We start from the raw sequence: 22,559 nt of genomic DNA, 5'->3' as shown, positions 1-22,559 counted from the left end.
ACTGTTATGGTCAACAGTCAACAGGATGCTTATGGAATTAGCTAAAATGGTGTGAAATATGCGCACTTGTCAGTATATATTTTCCTTCAGGTTTTTCAACCCAACTGTTCGAATGGACACTGACTGCTTTTAATTAGAAGTACATCTATTCCTACACCTGGCACCAAAGGAAAAGAAATGAGAAAAAAATGTGCTGCTTAAGAAATGAAAGCAAGTCCTTGTAAGGGTAAGTTTTTTGTGACAAAAAGTAAAATTGGCTCATTAGCAATTCCAAAAATTTCGGTGAAGAGAAGATGAAAAATATTGAAACACTGTGGACTCCGTGCTAGAACAAGTATTCCTTCTGAGGCATTATTTCACCCTCTTCAAGAACAATGTTAAGGGCAATGGCTTTGTCTCACTTTAAATGCCCAGCGGGGGTCCCTTTTGAATGCTTAGGTTCTCCATTGGCTTCTTCTTACTCTTTGGGTTCTCAAGGCCCTGCCACACAGCCATATAATCCAGAATATCAAGACAGATAATTCAAAACTATTGCTTTGAACTGTGGCCCCTTCCACAAAGCTGAATAAAATCCCATCTTATCTTCTTTGAACTGGAATATATGTCAGTGTGGACTCAGATAAATCAGTTCAAAGCAGATATTGTGGGATTTTCTGCCTTGATATTAGTTATATGGCTGTGTGGAAGGGCCCTTAGTGCACACTGGCATATAATCCATTTCAATGTGAATTTTATGCAGCTGTGTGGAAGAGGCCTCAGACATCTAAAGTGATAAAGTTAAAATGGAGTTAGATTCTGATGGAGGCACTGTGTTATTTTTTTAAAAAATATGAAGGTTTCTTTTCATCACATAACACACAATTATTTGTGAAATCTGCTGCAAGAAGTAGCTGAGACAATCATTAGCTTACAGATACTGTACAGCTTCCATTAGTCTTAACTAATGGTGAAAGATGATGGGAATTGTCTTCCAGCAATATCCAGAAAGCCACATATTCTCAAAGTCCTTTAAGGACCAGATAAATTCATGGAAGGTGATTTATCACTGGCTATTGCTCAGTGATATAAAAGGCAGTGTTTATTATTTAGAGATTCCTGGCTATCAACAAACCAAGGAAGATGATATATGAAAATAATAACAAATTAGTCAAATAAAATGGAACTATAATATATTGCACATATGGGTTTAAAATATATATTTCAAGGGGTCAGTGAGAACAGATCATTCCCTGTAATCAGCGGGGAAATGTTGATACCAGCAGTAAATGTATTTATTTACATCATTTTTATCCCGCCCATATCAGCCCGAAGGTGACTCAGGGAGGTGTACAAGTCGGCAACAATTAGATGCCATATATAAAAATACATACATCAGTAAAAAGCAAAAGCATCACAATACATTTAAAAACCATAAAAACAATAAACAATAAAATTGTAAAAACTTTGTCTTCTTGGTCAAATCCTCAACCGTTCCATTTTCACTCTTTTTCAAATGGTCAGGAGGGAGGGGGCCGATCTAATATGCTTAGGCAGGGAGTTCCACAGCAGAGTGGCCACCACAGAGAATGTCCTGTCTCTTGTCCCCACCAGACATGCATGTGAAGCAGGCAGGATCGAGAGCAAGGCCTCCTCAGACGATCTCAAGTTCCTGGAAGGTTCATAGGGAGATATGCGCTCAGATAGATAAGCCAGGCCAGAACTGTTTAGGGTTTTATAGGCTAAAGCCAGCACTTTGAATTGTGCCCGGTAGCAAACTGGCAGCCAGTGGAGCTGGCACAGCAGAGGAGTTGTATGCTCCCTGAGTGCCGCTCCCATTAGTAACCTGGCTGCCACACACATTTGAAGCTTCCGAGCAGTTTTCAAAGGCAGCCCCACATAGAGCGCATTGCAGTAATCTATACAGGATGTAACCAGAACGTGGACCACCGTGGCCAAGTCAGACTTCCCAAGGTATGGGCGCAACTGGTGCACAAGCTTTAACTGTGCAAATGCTCCTCTGGTCACCGCTGAAAACTGCGGTTCCAGGCTCAGCGATGAATCCAGGATCACACCCAGTTGTTTCTGTGGATAGATTTCCATAGAGGTTGGATCGACACTGCCATATAATCTAGTTCAAAACAGATAATTTTAATTTTTAATGGTAGTGTAGATGGGGCTTGAGATAATATGTATCTTGCAAAGACCACTTTCTTTCTTGGTTCGCTACCACTTTTACCATAGATGGAAAACAAAACAGCATTCCAAGATAATCCTTCCATATAGGTTGGAAGGTATCTCTTTCAGTTACCTGGACACTAAATGGTATCATACTTTGAATGTAAGTGGCAGAATCTTGATTAGAGGAAGCATGTAGGTCCAGAGGAAGGATCTGGAGTAACAATTTGGGAGGGGGGATTAATGCAATTTGAGACAACTTTAACTATACGGGCTTAATGCTATGGGATTTTGGGATTTCTACATTAGTAAGGCACCAGCACTCTTTGCTAGAGAAGGCTCTAGACCTTGCAAAACTATAACTCCCAGGATTACATAACATTGAGCCACGAAAGTTAAAGTGGTGTCAAATTACATAAGTGGTCTACAGTGTAGATCACTTGGGGAAAGGGAAGTCTTACGCAGAGGCAACCCTAGGTGATTTTCAATGGTAAGCAAACAGTATTTTGCCCCCCCCCCCAACCAATCACTGATATATATATATATATATATATATATATATATATATATATATATTCTGTTCATCATGGGAGTTCTGTGTGCCATATTTGGTTCAATTCCATCATTGGTGGAGTTCAGAATGCTCTTTGATTGTAGGTGAACTATACATCCCAGTAACTACAACTCGCATATGTCAAGGTCTATTTTCCCTCAAGAGTGACTCAAGAGCGCCCCTGGGCAAAATCAACTATACTGCAAATGCTTAATTTGTGTAATGGGTTGAGCCGCCCCTAGTCTTATGTCCCTGCTCAGTTAGAGGCTTTTAATAGGCAGTGTCATGTGCAAATGCCCATCATTCTTACAGGAGAAAATAATTTGCATGGAATGATTCAATTAAATTTCTTTATAAGAATCTGAAGTTGTCAAACAGTTTCTTGGGGTTAGAGCTTATCACTCCCAGGGACAGCAATACAATTTATTAAATTTCTTATTATCACTTTTAGCAGTGTTGCTGCAAGCAGCCGTAGCAACAGCAATTGAGTTGTCATCCTGGCTACCAATTTCTATTTTCCAGAGCCTTGGGCCTATTCACTGTGGGAGCAAAATGTTAATTATAAAAACAGAGAACATTAAGGTAGGTGGGTAAAGGTAAAGGTTTTCCTCTGACATTAAGCCCAGTCATGTCTGACTCTGAGGTGGGGTGCTCATCTCCGTTTCTAAGCCGAAGAGCCGGCATTGCCCATAGACACCTCCAAGGTCATGTGGCCGGCATGACTGCATGGAGCACCGATCATTAATGTAATATCCTGCAAAAAGTCTGATAATTTGAGGGGAAAGGAAGGTATTAAAAATAAGATCAAAGAAGAGTGGGTTTTTTTAATTTTAAAAATCTGCTTTTTTAAAAAAAAATCAAGAAGCTTTAGTTCAGCTCTACTCATAGTCTTGCTGAACTTCATGGAAAACAGGATGTTCACCTGGTCTCACACAAAAAGGCTAACATCATTATTTGTACATATTCACTCTGTGCCATCTTAAGGCACAGGAGTCCATGAACATAAGGACCCCAAACTAGTCAATGCACAGAGCATAATTTAACACCAATTTTCTGATCATATTCAAATCTACTAACCCAATAGAATGAGAAAAATTGTGATTGGGTTGTTTTAGTGGAGAATTGTCATGTTTGATTTCACAAGAAATCAAATTGCCGTTTTTATTGTTTGCAATGTTATGGTATCTGGCTATTGAAACAGATTCTCATGAGACAATTAACTGCTGTGGACAACAACTGCTGTCAGTGTGCATTTTCGTTACCAGAAGCAGAGTCTCTACTGTTTGAGTTCCAAGAATTCTATTTGTGTGAAGAAGAGTTAGAGCAGTGTTTCTCAAATGGTGCTCCTCCTGATATTTTGGACTTCAGCTCCCACAATTCCTAACAGTTGGCAAGCTGGCTGGGGCTACTGGGAGCTCAAATCGAAAATAACCGAAGGAGCACAGTTTAAGGAAGTTAGAGGAAGTGTAAAAAAGTGAAGAAAGGAAAAAGAAACTGTAGAGATTCATAAATGTCACTGAGATTCATAAATAACCCTTTCAGAAGAAATGAAATGCAATGTTTTTAGTGAAGCACAGAAGAGAAAGGGAAAAATTACTGATTTTGTTAGAGGGACCAATAAATATAATTTTTTATGCCTGTGAGTGGTTGTGTAGGGATGGTCCAGTGCACTGCTTTGCTCAAGGACCTATAATACTGTTAAGATGCCCAGGGGAGGCCCGGATATTTTACCATCCTTGTGGGAGACTTCTTTCATGTCCTCACATGGGGAGCTGGAGATGACAGAGAAAGCTCATCCATGCTCTCCCCGGATTCAAACCTGTGACCTCCCAGTCTTCAGTTCTAACAGCAGAAGGTTTTAACCCATTGCATCACTGGGGGCTCTGATGCTGTAGGTAGCATATCTCATAACAAATGTTTATATTTTTCCATCTAGTTGCACTGTAGCTAGGAAGAATATTTAATTCAACCCTAGAACTGACTCATGAATCAATGTATCATGAAAGAATGGCATGAATATGAAAAAAATTACAAATGCCTTAAACTGCCAGTTTTCTTTATATAGAAAATAAACCTCAATCCTACATTGTTGTTATGTTCCTTTAAGCTGTTTCCAAATTGTAGTGACCACATCAAAGGGAGTTTTTGGGCAAATTTTCTTCAGAGAGGGTTTTCCTCTGAGGTGGAGAGCTCATTACTTGTCTATGGTCACTTAATGAGTAATCTTGGCTAAGTGAGGATTCCAACCCTGGCCACCAGGATCATACAATCTCATCAGATGGGGGGAAGAACTGGTGGCATGCTCAACTTCGCCAGCCCACTGGCTCCCATTATGCAGTACTACTTCTGATGGATGGTGAAGTGGAGCATGCCACCACCACGGCAACACAGGAGGCTTTCCATGTTGCCTTGGATCAATTGGGGTAAGCTGGACTGTCAATGCTTCTCCCGGTGGGGTCGCTCTGCTAGTAAGCCGGGTGATGTTGGGTGACAGGTTCCCCACACCCCCTGACAGCAGTCTCTGGATTTGCCATGTTGCATGGCAATTATAGTGGCCATTGTGAAGAGATCCATAGTCCAAAACTCAGACCTCTGCACTATGCTGGCATGCTCCATTTCCACTGCTACCCTTTCAAGCTCTATCCAAGTGTACTGTCAGCTACAGATGTTGGATGTATCCTTAGCTATCATGGGATTTGTTCTTTATACTTGAGCTGAGCAGGCTTTCAACTCCTGTAGCTAGAGTAAAACAGAATAAAAACAAGCAGTAGTTAGCCCACAGAATCAGTCACATGGTCCAATGCAGCAAGTGACACAACCATGCTGGGTTCACTCGGGTTTTGATATGAAAGTATATTGCTGACAGAACCTATTAGCTCACCAACAGATGTATAGTAAATATTATCTCATAGATCACAAATTTCCCTCAGTTCCATCTATCACAGTCAAAATAAATAGGCAATTCAGGAACAACTCCACAAAGATCACTCTGATCTGTTTGAATTTTTGTATCTGTTCCTATTTGGATGCTGTAGTTGACTCAATGAAACAGATTGGATGCTTGGTGAGGTGGGAGTCACCACAAGTATGCTAAACTCTTATACCAGAGGGTCTCAATTTTTGCTCAGGGGCTCCATGCTTCCTCCTTCTTCCCCCCTCATTCCTCCCTTTCCAGTGTGTGGTGGCAAAGAAGTGCAAGGGCCCTGTTGGTGGCTGCAGCAGAAGGGGGCATGGTGCAGGCTCAGGAGAGCAGGGGCGGCAGTGCCAGTGGGGCTCTCTATGAAAAGTAGGTGATGGCATTAGCAGCAGATGTAACATAGAGTGCAGGCTGGGGTCCTGAGGCATGGAGGCAGTGCAGGCAGAGAAGGCAGCCTCCAGCCCCCATGGAAGGTAGCCCAGGGCCAGCTGAAGGGCCCTTTCCTGAGGGAGCGGGTCCTTACACACCAAGGACTTGATGGAAAAGTAGCTCTTGAACCCTGCCGCTATCACCATCAATGGCTGGAACATGCTGAAGCTGGCGACCACAACCATGAAGGGCTTCCACCCTTCCCTTTCTGTTCCATCCCATCCCATTCCCACCATGCAGACCTTTTCATCCACACACTTTCCGTTCTTCTAAACCCCTTTTCCTGGATGGCAGAAAGGGGTTGGAGTGGATGACTTTTGGGGTTTCTGCGATTATTACTATTACTACTACTACTACTACTACTACTACTACTACTACCACAAGGGCCGAATGGCCATCTTGTGGGGGTGCTTTGATCTGTGCTTTTACTGCATGGCAGAAGTATGGAGAGAACACTACTAATGAAATATGTGTGGTATGCATAGGAATTTGTTCAAATTTTTTTGCAATTAATTCACACAAACATTCTACATCCATCTGCCACTTGCTCAGCCTGTCTGTCAAATTTTAAAATACAATGTGGCCCCTGTGTCCAAAATGTGCCCATTTATGTGCCTGATATATGTACATTAAATAATATATAATGTAATGTATAAACATTTATTAAGGCTCCACAAGAAACTTTTTCTTCAAAAAGGGCTCAGTGGCTGAAAAGGTTTGAGAATCTCTGTCTTATACTATTAGGGGGATTTAAGGTAACCAGGCAAGTGGGGAAGCACAATAGTAGACTTCCCTGTGCAGCACATTTCCTAAGTGCCTAAAATGGTAGAAGTAGTCACCATTTCAGCCTTTACTTTTACACGAGTCTATCCTACATCTGATGCCGAATTCGATTTTGAGTGAATGTTAGCACTAGCCTCTCAAATGGTCCACTCTGGTTTTCTTATTTCATTAACAAACTCTTTCCCTAAATTACAGTTTAATTTTCCAAATGGTAATTGGACCCATGCACTCAATAGTTAGCATACTGGTTGAAGCCTACATATAAAATCAGAAAATGAAGGTCAGTTTCTGCCTTTGTGCCTCCTCCGTCCCCTTCGGTAATGGTAAAAACCTACCACAAAAATATCTTAATCAACCTTTCCAGTCTGAATTAATATTTATATAATTCCATCCATATTTATGCTGTTTTACCATATAATATTTGTTTATGATGCCAACATTTTTGAAATCCTGACTTGTAACATGATGAATTTTGAAGCAAAACACTTCTAGATATAGTGGCTGAGTGACTATTTAGCATCTGCATCTGGGAATGTTTTGCTTCAGAATACTTCAGAATAGTTCAGAATACTCTCACTGTATTCTCAGTAGGATCCAGTTGTGTGGCAAACTTAGCACCTTCATTACCCTAAGAAACTCCTTGGCAATTGGTGGTGTTTACCATATTTGCACTGCTTACTCAAGGAGAAAGTGAAACCCATACTACACCAAATCTCACAATATAGATTTTAATTTTCCTTCTCTCTTTTTAATTTGCAGCTTCTCAACATTTCTCCCTATTATTCTTTTTAAAAGTGAAAGGACTGGGATTAGGAGCTGAAGGGATATCTGTAATTTAATCACTCTTCATTTAATTGGGATCAACTCAACTCCACTGAAGTCAATTCTGACACTTTCACTGAAGTCAATGATCTTACTTTATTGGAGTAGCAAAACTGACACATGAAACAGTTTTTCTACTTTAGTAAGTCAGACACATGCCAGAAGGTTATTTAAGAGTATGCTGAAACATAATTTATTCCCACGCAACCAACTTCTTATTTAACTGCAGATTACAATTTTAGTGTCATTGGTTTCTATTGGGAATGAACATGTTTTTGCTCTTAAAGCATGTGTTCTTACTGAACTTCTGTTTCAAAGGATTACTACAATGAATCATTGGATAGGAGACAGAGACAAAATCTAACCACCTCATCATACCTCTGGTAGCCAGCAGCAGTGGCATTCCACTTCGCCATGGGGCATGTGGAATCTGACACCCCATGCCTAGTATCGCCTGGATCCAAGGGAGGGCAATCACATGGAAGAAGCATGAATGTGCATGGTGTGCATGGCTTCACCCCATAGCATGTATGGCAACACAGGAGATCTCCTGTGTTGCCCTGATGGCAGCATGTACCGGTCCTGCTCTCCTTCACTCATGGAGCTGGCATGGCATCGTGGGTGCCGTGGGCTAAAATTGGTGCATGCCACCAATTTTAGCCTGATGTGATGAGGTCGTAGTATTTCTAATTAAAAAATGTCAATCAATATTGAAAACAAACCAATGCCCCCAAAACTGGAAATGCTCAAAATACATTTCAGTTCTCCTGGAAGGGGACACCAAGAATTGCAGTAACCATAGAACCATTGCTTTAATTGCTTATGCCAGAAAAGTGGTGCTCAAAATTGTACAACAGTGTTTACCATATAAGGAATGCCAGATGTCCAAGCTAGGTTGAGGAAAAGAAGAAGTGCTGGGGATCACATTGCAAATATACAATAGAGCACATACTTTTTTTTTTTCCGAAAGGAAGCCAACCTTTGCTTTATACATTATAGCAAAGTCTTTGGCTAGATTATGAAAAACTATGGTTTGTTCTTAAACAAATGGCTATGCTACAACATTTGAATGTTCTGATGTGTAACCTGTCTTTGGGTAAGAGGCAAGAGGGTGAGACAAGACCTCATTTATCACCCTATCAGTTTACTTTGCATGCTGAAATATTATATTTAAAGCAGGATTAGGCTTGGAGGGAAGAGTATTAAAACTGGAGAAGGGAACATCAACAGTTTAAGATAGGCAAATGATATAACATACAAGCAGAAAATAGCAAAAGTTTGGAAGAAGAAAGTCAAGGAATAAAGTGCAAAAACATGTTTATAACTAAACATTAAGAAAATATTTCCAGATGATTTATATAACTAAAAAGCATATGATGAAAATATTTATACAGTTGAAGATTCAATATTATTTTGGCTCAGTTGATAATCAGAATAGAGGTTGCAGTCAAGAAATCAAAAGAATACTAGCAACTTGGAAGGGCAACTATAAAGGGATTAGGCCAGGTTCTAAAGTATAGATATATCTCATTGAATACTATTTTGAGATTGTGTATGTCATTGTATTTTGCATTTCTACATATGACTGTGAAAGGCAGACAGTTGAAGAGTCCTAATAGATATGATGTGGTACTAAAGATGAGTTCAGTGGATGTGATGGACTGCTAAAAAGACTGGGTCCTAGTTTAAATCCAACCTAAGCTCTCTCTAGAAACCAAGACGGCTATTGTACTTTGCACATATGAGGAGAAGAAATGACTCACAAAAAAGACAATAATGCTTGTTAAGGTAGAAGGCAGCAGAAAAAGAGGAAGACCATATTATGAGGACTGACTCAATGAGCAGGTCTGTTGATGACAGGATGATTCAAAGGTCTCTGATTCATCGGGACACCCTAAGGAAAATTGGCTTTTTATTTATAGTTGCTTCTTTATTTATTTCTAAGTTTGAGTAAATCTATACCTATTTTTATAGTCTTTTACTGAAAATCCAATCAATAAAACACTACACAAAAAGAATAAGTAAAAAAACAACACAAAAAACCCTGATAATTCATAGGTAATTTTTTTACCAGATATTTTCTCATAATAATAGTATGGGTTCCACTGATATTTGCCACTTGCAAATCCTTCAGCATCCATACATTGCCACAAACTCAAGGCCCTTTCTACACAAGCCCCAATCCCAGGATTGAAGCCACACACCCAAACCCAAACTCTAGGCTTTCCCAGGGGCCAGCCCCCAGCCCCCTCCATTTATTCCAAAAACTTTTGTGAAGGGATGGGCTGCATGCTCAGGCCCCTCCAGCATAAGATCCTGCTACATGAAAATGACACATCATGAGGTTTTTACATTCCAGGAGCCTTCATCTGAGTTTTTTGGGTAAATGGAAGTTTTTGGGGTAAATGGAAGGCTGGGGGGAGGGGGAAGCCCAAAGAACTGGAATCGCAGTGGGGATTGACCCCTGGGATTGCAAAAGCAGTCCCAGGAGTCGGTCCCCACATGATCCACACCTGGAAACATCCAGACCTTACATTAAGATCCAGATCTTTTAAAGTATCAAATCAATCTGGAGCACACTGGAAAATCCCAGTTTACTCCAGATTAATTCAAGTTTACCTGACGCATCATTTGGACACCCCAGGTAAACCTATGACAGATCCCGCACTTTGGGCCTGTCTGGCAGGACCCTCAGATGTGGGAAGCAAACAGGGATGCTGCATCCTTAACAACACTAGGTGCCCTTACCGCCTATTACAGGGGAAACCAGCTGATTCCTAATCCATCTAAAACACAGACATGTGCTTTTCATCTTAAGAACAGACAAGCATCCCGAGCTCTGAGGATGACCTGAGAAGGAATCCCACTGGAGCATTGCAGCACACCCAAATACCTGGGAGTTACCCTGAACCGTTCTCTGACCTACAAGAAGCACTGCCTGAATATCAAGCAAAAAGTGGGTGCCAGAAGCAATATCATACGAAAGCTGACTGGCACAACCTGGGGATCACAACCAGATACAGTGAAGACATCTGCCCTTGTGCTATGTTACTCTGCTGCTTAGTATGCATGCCCACTGTAGAACACATCTCACCATGCTAAAACAGTGGATGTGGTTCTTAATGAGACATGCCGCATTATCACAGGGTGTCTGCACCCTACACTATTGGAGAAATTACACTGTTTCACTGGTATTGCACCACCTGACATCCAGCAACCAACAGTGAAAGGACCAAGGCAGTGACATCGCCAGCCCACCCTCTGTTTGGAGATCAGCCAGCATGCCATTGATTTAAATTAAGAAATAGTTTTCTAAGATCTACAGAGACACTCGCTAAAACACCTCAGCAATACCAAATACCAAATGAGAGACTCCCTCCTGGGTACACAGAAAACTGGGTAACTTGAAAGGCGCTGAACAGACTGTGCTCCGGCACCACGAGATGCAGAGCCAACCTTAAGAAATGGGGCTACAAAATGGAGTCTACGATATGCAAGTGTGGAGAAGAGCAAACCACAGACCACCTACAACAATGCAACCTGAGCCCTGATGCATGTACAATGGAGGACCTTCTTATCGCAACACCAGAAGCAATCCAAGTGGCCAGGTGGTCAAAGGACATTTAGTATAATGCCAAGTTTGCAAATTGTGTGTGTGTGCTTTAAATACAATACAACTGTTTTGTTTGTTCTTGACACAATAGGGCACTACATTAGGTTAACTGAATTATTAATACGTTAACTGTCAAACACATACACAATACTCTATTTTCTGCAAGATATATAGATAATAGAAATTCATCATTGTTCCACCTGCCCCTCAAAAAATAACTGAAAGATGAAAAATTAACAAAACAGCCATATAAAATATTTCTGTTTTATGAACAAAACATTATGCTCTATAAGGACTTTCCAATACCTGTCATGTTATCACATAGAGGATTCATGTTCAAGGCAGGAAGGTGATGGCATATGATATAACTCGCCCTCTGATTAGTCCAACATAGCTGTTTATATCCTCTTGGGGAACTGATTTTTAAAGCACTTAAGCAAATTAGTGTCTACACAAATAGATACAACTGTTGAAGTTCAAGCTATTTCCATGACAGATTGACAGATTCATGCAGTGATGTTTAATTTTGTTTTGGAGTAACTCTGCTACAGTAGATAGGCAGGTGCTTTTAATAGGCACTTAGAAATTGAAACCATTTTTCCAATGTGGAGGTGAACCAAGATCTCTCCAATTCTCTTCTCTTTTTCAACAAAAACATATTCTCCATTAAATTGTCTCTAATTTCCTGTAGAAAAGAGTAGAGTTATCTGTGGAGTATCCTACTCTTTCTCATCTCAAACTTCATTGTACTGTATACTGCAGACATGCTAATGTGCATATATGTGCCTCAACATTTCCATCTGACTTTTTTTCAACACCACTTGCATTAGAAGTAAAAGACTGAAGAAATGCAGACATTAAGTTGGAGTGTTGTAGAAATGCTGCTACTAATAGAACATCTGTGTTTCTGCACACCTTGAACACCTTCCTAATGCTAATGCTGTTAAAAATATTGCAACTTGCCCCACTTGTTGAGTTGGGTAAGGCATTACACAAAAATTGTTCGAAGTTTTATTTTCTGTACCCCTCAGAATCCCCAGATCTGCCATAAAATTGGGAGGATAACAGGTGCTGGAAGAGAAATGTGGGAGTGGGCCAGTTTTTGAAATGTCCCTGTGACATGTATTAGTGACAGTATTTAGTCCAAAGCACTCAATTTCTGTAATGGGATTAAAACTGTTAATTCTGGCAATGGATGCATCAATTTCAGCAGAAAGGTTTTCTCAATTATAAGTAGTGTTCCTGTGCTACTTATTGAAGTAGTCACCTTCATTGGCTGTACTATGACTAATATAATTAGGAATGATATCCACTATTATTTATTCATTTATCAGATTAACTCAATTTTGAGTAATCCTTTAATCTATTATGCCATCCCCAAAGTAATTTCTAGATAACCCTAAAATATCCCGTGAGACTATTTCAATTAAGACTTGATTGTTGCCTAACAATAGCAACACTGATAATATCATCAGTGAAGGGTTTCTTTAGGCAATAATACATCACAAGACTGAAACAGATAATGCTTTAAAGATACCGCCAAGTCTTATGTTTATTTTTCTGTGCTACTCTAGAAATCCCAACAAAAGAGGGAGAAAATCCAGAGGGTTAAATCTCACCTTCACCATTGTCTAATGGGGGTTGGGTTCAGCCACACAGACATTTTATATTGCAAAACTGTGACCATTACTTTTATGAATGACTGTTTTGTAAGACCAAAAAGAGGCTTATTTACAGGTATTGTGCCCTCCACACTAAGTTGATTCCACTCCAGATCAGCCTCTTCTTTATTATATAATAAGCAAAGTGGATAAGGAAAAGGTACTTGCTAATTCTGGGTTACCTCTGTTATGGCCCAGTCTTTGGTGTATATCCTTTTTAGTGAATGGTGGCATCCTGGTATAGCCACTTCAGACCCTGTAACCTTGGGGACTATGAAAGGCCTTGTCCTGTTTGTTCTCTCCCTAACCCTAACCCATAACATATGCTTGCCATTTGAGTCAGGTGTTTTCACCAAGGGAAGCTTAAAAATGGTCTTAATACTATGACTGGGCAACCTTTCAATGTGACTAAGATTAATTTAAACATCTGTAATTAAGAATTTCCAAATCTGAAATGCTTCCAGTTTTGTGTAATCCTTCACACAGGACAGAAAAATCAAACTGTATAATATGCTACCACAAGTTGGAGTGATGGCCAGCAATTTAAAGACTAATTAAATTAATTTAGAATGAGAGGGTTAAATTCATTGACAATAAGGGTATCAATGGACATAAATCAGATTATATATTATCTCCGGCAGTATGCTTCTCCTGAAGTATGCAGCTGGGTGAGGGTAAAAATGAAGCCAGCAATAAGAATTCTGTTTCTTCATTAAATTCATTCCATCATCAAATTTCTAGTAATGCAGAATTTAAAACTTTAGATGTGCATTTAGCAATACAGTTATAATGAGCAGTACGTGTGAAAAAGATCTTGGAGTCCTCATGGACAACAAGTTAAACATGAGCCAACAATGTGATGTGGCGGCAAAAAAAGCCAATGGGATTTTGGCCTGCATCAATAGGAGCATAGTGTCTAGATCTAGGGAAGTAATGCTACCCCTCTATTCCGCTTTGGTTAGACCACACCTGGAATATTGTGTCCAATTCTGGGCACCACAATTCAAGAGAGATATTGACAAGCTGGAATGTGTCCAGAGGAGGGCGACTTGGATGCGGAACAATGGCTTCAAACTACAAGAGAGGAGATTCCATCTGAACACGAGGAAGAACTTCCTGACTGTGAGAGCCGTTCAGCAGTGGAACTCTCTGCCCCAGAGTGTGGTGGAGGCTCCTTCTTTGGAAGCTTTTAACTAGAGGCTGGATGGCCATCTGTCAGGGGTGATTTGAATGCAACATTCCTGCTTCTTGGCAGGGGGTTGGACTGGATGGCCCATGAGGTCTCTTCCAACTCTTTGATTCTATGATTCTATGAATAATAATAAAACTTTATTTATATCCCACCCTATCTCCCCATGGGGACTCAGTTATGCATTCAAAGAAAGGGGACAGGCTAAGTTTACAAGGACATGCAAAAACAGAAAAGTTCTAGGTACATGCAATTTTCAATGCTGCACTTGCTGCAATGATAAAAATTTGCAGACTCAAGAAAAAATCATGGGGCAGGGGAAAACAAGTTCTTATGTGGGCACAAGGTTCTCTGGGTAGCTACACCTCTCCCTTTCAATACCAGATGTTTCCCCTCAAACCCCTGCACATAGAACACTTTTGTAAGCCACCCCGAATCCCCCTTGGGGGAGATGGTGGCGGGGTATAAATAAAGTTTTTGTTGTTGTTGTTGTTGTTGTTGTTGTTATTATTATTATTATTATTATTATTATTTATTCAATCTTTTTTTTTTTTACTCAAAATGCTCTACTTGTTGCCAGCAATTCTGCCATGCTTTCTGCCATCACCCAACTGTTTTGTACGCACAGGATGACCTTTTTCTGAAACAGGAAATAGAGATGTATGAGGGCACAGGCACATTTTGATTTCATTTTTTTTCAAACTGGGGGTGGAAGGTGGGGATTCAGAGACCACAAAACAGGCCTCCAAACTCATGTGTCCCACAGGATCTTTCTCCAACCCTACATTTAAGAAAGAGGCAAATTTGGTTTGTGACAAGTCTAGATCTGGCAAGTAAACTTTGTGATCTCCAAAAAAGCAACTTACTGTGCTAGACTATTATTTCTTATGTTAATTAAGGCCCTGATTTCCATTTGGCTACCATTTATTTAGCCACATTTTATAACATATATTATTATAACCATTCCATTAGTGTAGGCTAAAATGTAAAAATTACCATGAGAAAGTGGAACAGAAATGTGAAAAGCATGTCATATAAACAGTCACATGATTCCTCTCCCTGATTTTAAAAAAGTCTAGTTCATAATGTGGGGTTTTAAAGAGAAATTATTAAGTCAGAATAAACGTACTTTATTACTAACAAAATAGACAGCTTTAGTAAACAGCAAATTTGATTTTTCAATGAGAAATTCCTAGCTTTTCAACCATTAAAATGCTACTAATTCTATTTTAATGTGTTGTTATTCTTATTATTACTATTTTCAATAATACTGAGATGGCTGATAGATTTCCATTCATTTGCACATGCAAAACAGTCTCACCCACACATCCATTTGCTCTGTATCCTCATCTCAACTGAATTCCTGCTGGGATAGCAAGCAGCACAGAGGAGTCATTTCACAAGCTGTGTGGTTCTATATTAAGAACCTGTGCATCTCAACACAATGCTCTGCCTTGAATTTCAATCTGACAACTAAAGCAACATCATGGCAGACTAATTCTGCACCACTCTGCCTCCCCAAAGGCAATATTCTGCTGCAGTCACAGTGAATTGAATAAGGATAATATTAACACCGAAGGGCTACTGGCCTACAAACTCCCACCACCAGCTATTCTCTTGTTCTTTCTCAGAATTACCTTACATAATACCCAGCTGTCTCCTCAAATACCAGCTCAGGGAGATTCAGATCAGATTTCAAACAAATATTTGCTGTTGTTTAGTCAGATTTGATAAGCCTTAAAAAAAACAACTTGCTGATATGTGAATCATGATAAAGTGTGTAAAGAGCTGAGCAACTGGGCAGGTTTTTCATTCTGCAGTCTAGTATTAAACATGCAGTGCAGTCTTATATTTATATAATGGGGTAACCAGGACAGCTTAAAGAGGTATCAAACAATTGTGAATTTGCTGGCATATGTTTTTTTCCTTATACATATTAATGTATGTATGCAGGAGTGGAGAGGATCATGCCTAAAAATGTTTCTAGGGGAATATTTCACCCGAGAAGGTTGCATATTGAATGCTTACAAATATGCTTCCAAAGTAGACCTATGAGTGCTAAAGAGCACAACCAGGTTTTTTCCACAAAATCACACTACAAATCCAAAGAAGCGCACACTTTGTTTCCATATTAAACACAGAGATTTACAGCTTAGGGCTAATCTACACTGCCATATAATGTAGTGTAAATGGTGCATTAGCCTGGGGTGTTCAAATGACATACACAGGCTAATGTTAAGTAATCAGGGCTAAATCTTTTAATGTTAAAAAGAATATCTGCAAAGATCTCGATCTCCCTTGAATCTCTGGTGTCTGTCTCCACAGAGTTCCTGGGCTCCCTGGGCTTAGGCAGCTTGAAGAGGTGGGATGTCAGTACTACCCTTCTCCCCTCCCCCCAATGTGTCCCAAAAATGAAAAGAAATCTCCCTTAATTGTTATGGAAAGCTGTCTGTTCTCTTCTTGGCCTGCAGTGATGATGTAATGGAGAGGGGAAGGGGGCTCTCTTTGAAGGCCAAATGGGGAAGGGGAGGGGGCACTGGCTATGCCCTCCAGTACCAAGAATGCAGTCACATGGGTGGGGTGTTTGCCCCCCCCCCACCCAACCTATGAGATAGCATTTTGTGCCCCTGTGTGGAATGTCACATGCAGCATGTCACATTTTGTCCTGTGTGGAAATGGTCTAAGGCCCCTTTTACATAGGCCTTAAGTAATTAGGATAAAAGGTGGTGGTGACTACATCACGCTCATGGAAAATGCATGCTGGATCATGAGATCAGTTGAAAAAAATGTGTTAAAACGTCCTGATCAAATTTGTGATTGGCTGAAAAATGCACTGCTGTGGAGGACTGTATATCCCTGCAGTCAAAAACCTCCACCTGACTGCAATAAGATGGTGTGGACTGCTCTAATCCTCATTTTATAATCCTGAAACCACTAATGAGAGAGGTAAACAAATGAAACCACACAGTTGGCTAAATGTAGGTATGAGAGAACAACAGTTCCCATGAGAACTCCCTCCAACCATTCCTTTGCTCTCGTATTTATAAGAGAACAATTTAAAGAGAAGAATTTAAATTACACTTTGTTTCCATATTAATCACATATAATGTAGTGTAGATGGTGCATTATCCTGGAGTGTTCAAATGATATACAAAGGCTAATATTAAGTAACCAGGGCTAAACCTTTTAATGTGATTTACACCAGGGTTAAAAAGAATACCTGCAAAGATCTGGATCTTTCTGAATGCTTGTCAGGTGTCTGGCAGGCAAGTGACCCCAAAGGAAAATCAGGTTGTCTGCATGTAGACATTTTAGTTCCACAAATGGCAGTGTAGTGGATGGCGTTTAAAGCATGAAAAAGGGCATTTCAAATTCTGCTAGCGAGCACTTGGGCCTGACTAAACTACAAACCCCAGAATTCCACAAGATGTTACCATATCAGTTAAAGTGGAATGATCAAGCTATAACTGTGGAGTGTGAATGTGCCTAGTATCTAAGTAACTTCTTTGTATTAGCTCAGTAATATTCAGATTTGATTTCAGGCAACAGTAAACATTTTGTAATGTCTAATATATGATTTTACCCCCTGTCACCATGCTTGACATTGTTGAGTACATGAGATAAAGCCTAACACAATCCATGTAGTTGTTCTGAAAACCTCTTTTGTCTTGGGAATTTCTGGGGGTTATTTGAAGTATACTGTTCATGCACGAATCATTATAAATTTAACTACAGCAAACCCACTCTTACCCTTTGATTTCTAAAACATAAAGAAATTTTCAGTTGAGTCAGTAATACATCAAATATACTTCAAGTGTGTGGTCTGAATGCTAAGACTTCTTCGGGAAATGTATTGTTTGCATGGTACTTAACCATGACATGAGAAAATGACTTCAGATGTCTTCTGACTCATGTAAGAGCAACATAAAACAATGTTTGGGACTTCACCTCTCAAAATTATCTAAACACTGGAAAATATGGAGAGCAATAAACTGGGAAGCAGTAGTATAAGAAATCTAAATATAAAACTTTACAGTGTGTTTACAAGCAGGATTCCCACTGGTTGCATTCCTTCCCCATTTTCCATCCATTTTTTTTTCATTTTAATGTGTTGTTGAAGGCTTTCATTTACATTAGACTTCATCTAGTTTCACCCACTTTGCCCATATACAGACTTATATGAAAGGTGAGAATGGAAGACCACACATTTACATACTTGTGATCCAAATCATTCAGGAACAGAATTTTCATTCAACACATGCTGATTTGAATTTTTTTCAAGGAAAATGTACTCATTTTAAATTGAACATCCATATAGAAAATGGATTTTATACAATCGATGGACAGTCCCCCTCGATGGACTGTCACCTTGTCGTGGTGAGGGGGCTTGCGTGTTCCGATGAACCTGTGGGCACAACAACTGGAGTCGTGCACTCCCAGGAGTGGCCGCGGGGGAGGTCCCAGACCAAGCACAGTCCGAAGACCCAAAGACCTCAACGGCGGAGCAGGCGGAGGATAACATGGCACATGTTACAACGGCTGCGAAGGCGGAAGAAGGCTGCAACAGACTGAGAAGCCATGGTCATTGTGTTAAACTACATCACCAGTGGAACCTCATCTGTGAAGACTGTGTGTTGTTCAGTTGTGCACTGACCTCCACACATTAAAAAAACCCACGCACAGGCGTCTTCCAAAGAAAATAAAAACCAAGCAACCAAAGTCCCATGGCGATCAGCGAGTGGCGACGGGGGCAGGACTGTGAAATCTGGAAGCCCCTAGTCACAGACTGGCACATGGGCGGTGGGTACGGACTCAGTCGTTCTACCTCAAGGTCCGAGGCAGTTGAGTAGTTCGGCAGCTGTATCCGCGACTGAGCAGCCCTATTGAGGACCCACTCTGCTCACCCCACACGGGGAGGGGGCTAGAAAAGGTGCCCTAAACATAGTCTGCCTCACTTATCCCTGACTGGACTGCCGCGTCCAGTGGGGTCACCATCCTGCGGCCAAAAAAGAAAAATGAACTTCGGTACGTGGAACGTACGGACTCTGATGGACAACAGTGACAGTGAACGCCCCGAACGCAGAACTGCCATCATCGCAAGGGAGCTGGGACGCTTCAACATCGACATAGCAGCCCTTCAGGAGACCCGGAGAGCAGGAGAGGGACAGCTGAAGGAAGAAAAAGGAGGCTACACCTTCTTCTGGAAGGGACTGCCCGAAAAAGACCAAAGAATGCACGGAGTTGGCTTTGCCATCAGGAATGATCTGGTGAAACATCTGCCCGAAGCACCCACTGGCATCAACGAACGACTCTCAACCCTCCGAATTGATCTTGCCAAAAACCAACGGGCAACCATCATAAGTGCCTATGCACCAACACTAGACGCTGATGAAGACATCAAGGAGAAATTCTACTGTCAGCTGGACAACGTCCTATCGGGGATACCTAAGGAGGACAAAATCATTCTCCTGGGGGACTTCAATGCAAGAGTCGGGCGAGACTTCGACCTGTGGCCAGGCACCATAGGAAAAGACGGGGTTGGAAACAGCAACTCGAATGGCATCCTGCTTCTCACCAAATGTGCGGAGCACAACCTTGTCATCACCAACACGCTCTTCCGCCAGAAAAACAAGTTCAAGACATCATGGAAGCACCCACGGTCAAAGCATTGGCACCTCTTAGACTATGTAATCACACGTGCCAGAGACCGCCGTGACGTACTCCTCACAAGAGCCATGACAGGTGCTGACGACTGCTGGACCGACCACAGGCTAATCCGATCCACGATGGCTATCAAGATTGCCCCCAAGCGCAGACTCCAAGGAAGAAAGACAAGGCGCAAAATGAACACCCAAGCCCTTCAAGAGCCCTCCAGGCGAGCCCATCTCCAAACAGCACTCAAGGACCATCTACCCACAGTACACCCCGAAAATGTTGAGGAACACTGGAACAAACTGAAGACCTCCATCATCCAAGCCTGCGAAGAATCTATTGGATACCAAGCCAAGAAACATCAAGACTGGTTTGACGAAAATGACATCGAGATCCAACAGCTAATCGAAAAGAAAAGGAAAGCCTTCCAAACATGGCAGAGAGACATCAACTGTGCTGCTAAGAAAAAGATCTATGCCAGTGCAAAAGCTGAGGTCCAAAGAAGGACAAGAGAACTCAAGAACATCTGGTGGACAAAGAAGGCTGAAGAAATCCAACACCTGGCAGATACCCATAATGCTCAAGGATTTTTCAAAGCCACAAAGGTCATCTATGGGCCAAGAAACCATGGCATACAGCCTCTACGGTCATCAGACGGAACCAAACTCCTGAAGGACCAAAAGTCAATTGCACTACGTTGGAAAGAACACTACCAAAGCCTCCTAAACCGCAGCTCCAGTGTGGCTGAAGAGGTCCTCTCACAAATCCCGCAACAACAAACCAGGGATGAGCTTGCAGCACTGCCTAGTTTGGAAGAAGTCAGCAATGCCATCAGCCAACAAAAGAACAACAAAGCCAGCGGACCGGATGGGATCCCTGCTGAAATCTTTAAAGAGGGAGGACCTGCGCTGACACACCAACTCCACCAGCTCATAGAAAAAGTGTGGGTGACCGAGAAAATCCCAGCAGACTTCAAGGATGCCACCATCATCACCCTCTTCAAAAAAGGGGAAAGAACAGACTGCGGAAACTATCGAGGTATCTCCCTTCTAACCTCCGCTGGGAAAATCCTCGCAAGAATCCTTGCAAACCGCCTTCTGCCCCTCTCAGAAGACACCCTCCCAGAATCCCAGAACGGCTTCCGCCCCTCCAGAGGAACTGTGGACATGATCTTCACTGCACGACAACTCCAAGAAAAATGCAGGGAACAAAACCAACCTCTGTACATGGCATTCATCGACCTTGCAAAGGCATTCGACACAGTGAATCGCAGCGCTCTCTGGACCATCCTCCAAAAAATCGGGTGCCCAAGCAAATTTGTGAACATCCTGCGGCTCCTCCACAATGACATGATGGCAACAGTCTTGGATAGCAATGGCTCCCAAAGTGACCCATTTAAAGTGGAATCGGGTGTCAAACAGGGATGTGTTATTGCCCCAACTTTATTCTCCATCTTCATCGCCATGATACTACACCTTGTTGATGGGAAGCTTCCCACCGGAGTGGAAATCATCTATCGGACAGACGGCAAGCTATTTAACCTCAGCAGACTGAAAGCCAAAACCAAGGTCACAACAGCATCTGTTATAGAACTCCAGTATGCTGATGACAATGTCGTCTGTGCGCATACAGAAGAAGATCTACAAGCCACTCTCAACACCTTTGCAGAAGCATACACAAAGCTTGGCCTGTCACTGAACATCGAGAAAACCAAAGTGCTGTTCCAGCAGTCACCAGCCGCCCCCTCTCCAATGCCAGAGATACAGCTTAATGGCGTAACATTAGAAAATGTCGACCATTTCCGCTACCTCGGCAGCCACCTCTCCACCAAAGTCAACATCGACGCCGAAATACAACACCGCCTGAGCTCTGCCAGTGCAGCATTTTCCAGAATGAAGCAGAGAGTGTTTGAGGACCGGGACATCCGTAGGGAGACCAAGGTGCTTGTCTATAAAGCTATTGTCCTCCCAACCCTGCTATATGCCTGTGAGACGTGGACTGTCTACAGACGTCACATGCAGCTCCTGGAACGATTCCATCAGCGCTGCCTCCGGAAAATCCTGCAAATCTCCTGGGAAGACAAGCGGACAAACGTCAGCGTGCTGGAGGAAGCAAAGACCACCAGCATTGAAGCAATGGTCCTCCAACATCAACTCCGCTGGACAGGCCACATTGTCCGGATGCCTGACCACCGTCTCCCAAAGCAGTTGCTCTACTCCGAACTCAAGAATGGAAAACGGAATGTTGGTGGACAGGAAAAGAGATTTAAAGATGGGCTCAAAGCCAACCTTAAAAACTCTGGCATAGACACTGAGAACTGGGAGGCCCTGGCCCTTGAGCGCTCCAGCTGGAGGTCAGCTGTGACCAGCAGTGCTGCAGAATTCGAGGAGGCACGAGTGGAGGGTGAAAGAGAGAAACGTGCCAGGAGGAAGGCGCGTCAAGCCAACCCCGACCGGGACCGCCTTCCACCTGGAAACCAATGCCCTCACTGCGGAAGAAGATGCAGAGCAAGAATAGGGCTCCACAGCCACATGCGGACCCACAAGGAAACCCATGATGGAAGACCATCTTACTCGTCCAACGAGGGATCGCCTAAGTAAGTAAGTAAGGACACTTAAGTTGGAATAAGTGTTATGCTTGAAATTGAAACTAATTGGAGCTGATTTACACATCCCTAAAATACAATTACAAAGGTATCTTTATCTATATAGTTCAGCTTCCTAACCCATTCAGCTTCCTAACCTGGAGCCCCTGGTGGCACAACGGGTTACACCCTTGTTCTGGCA

The 22,559-nt window shown here is 41.9% G+C and overlaps 1 protein-coding gene across 4 annotated transcripts in view; it reads right to left on the bottom strand.

Annotated features, from left to right (window-relative positions):
- Positions 1–22,559, bottom strand: part of GRM7 (glutamate metabotropic receptor 7) — a 588,333-nt gene that overhangs the window by 153,887 nt on the left and 411,887 nt on the right. The window contains exon 8 of one of the 4 annotated variants that reach the window (XM_067463483.1): positions 1,155–1,648. The exons of the other annotated variants lie outside the window; for them this stretch is intronic. Within the exon in view, the coding sequence (XP_067319584.1) occupies positions 1,631–1,648 (18 nt within the window). The 3' untranslated portion in view covers positions 1,155–1,630. Of the gene's footprint in view, positions 1–1,154; positions 1,649–22,559 lie in introns of those variants that run through there. 4 annotated transcript variants of the gene reach the window in all.

This window comes from Anolis sagrei, chromosome 2 (genome assembly GCF_037176765.1).
Source record: "Anolis sagrei isolate rAnoSag1 chromosome 2, rAnoSag1.mat, whole genome shotgun sequence".
NCBI classification, from domain to species: domain Eukaryota; kingdom Metazoa; phylum Chordata; class Lepidosauria; order Squamata; family Dactyloidae; genus Anolis; species Anolis sagrei.
The sequence above is the reverse complement of the archived record's forward strand: the minus strand, read 5'-3'. Positions and strand labels throughout refer to the sequence as shown.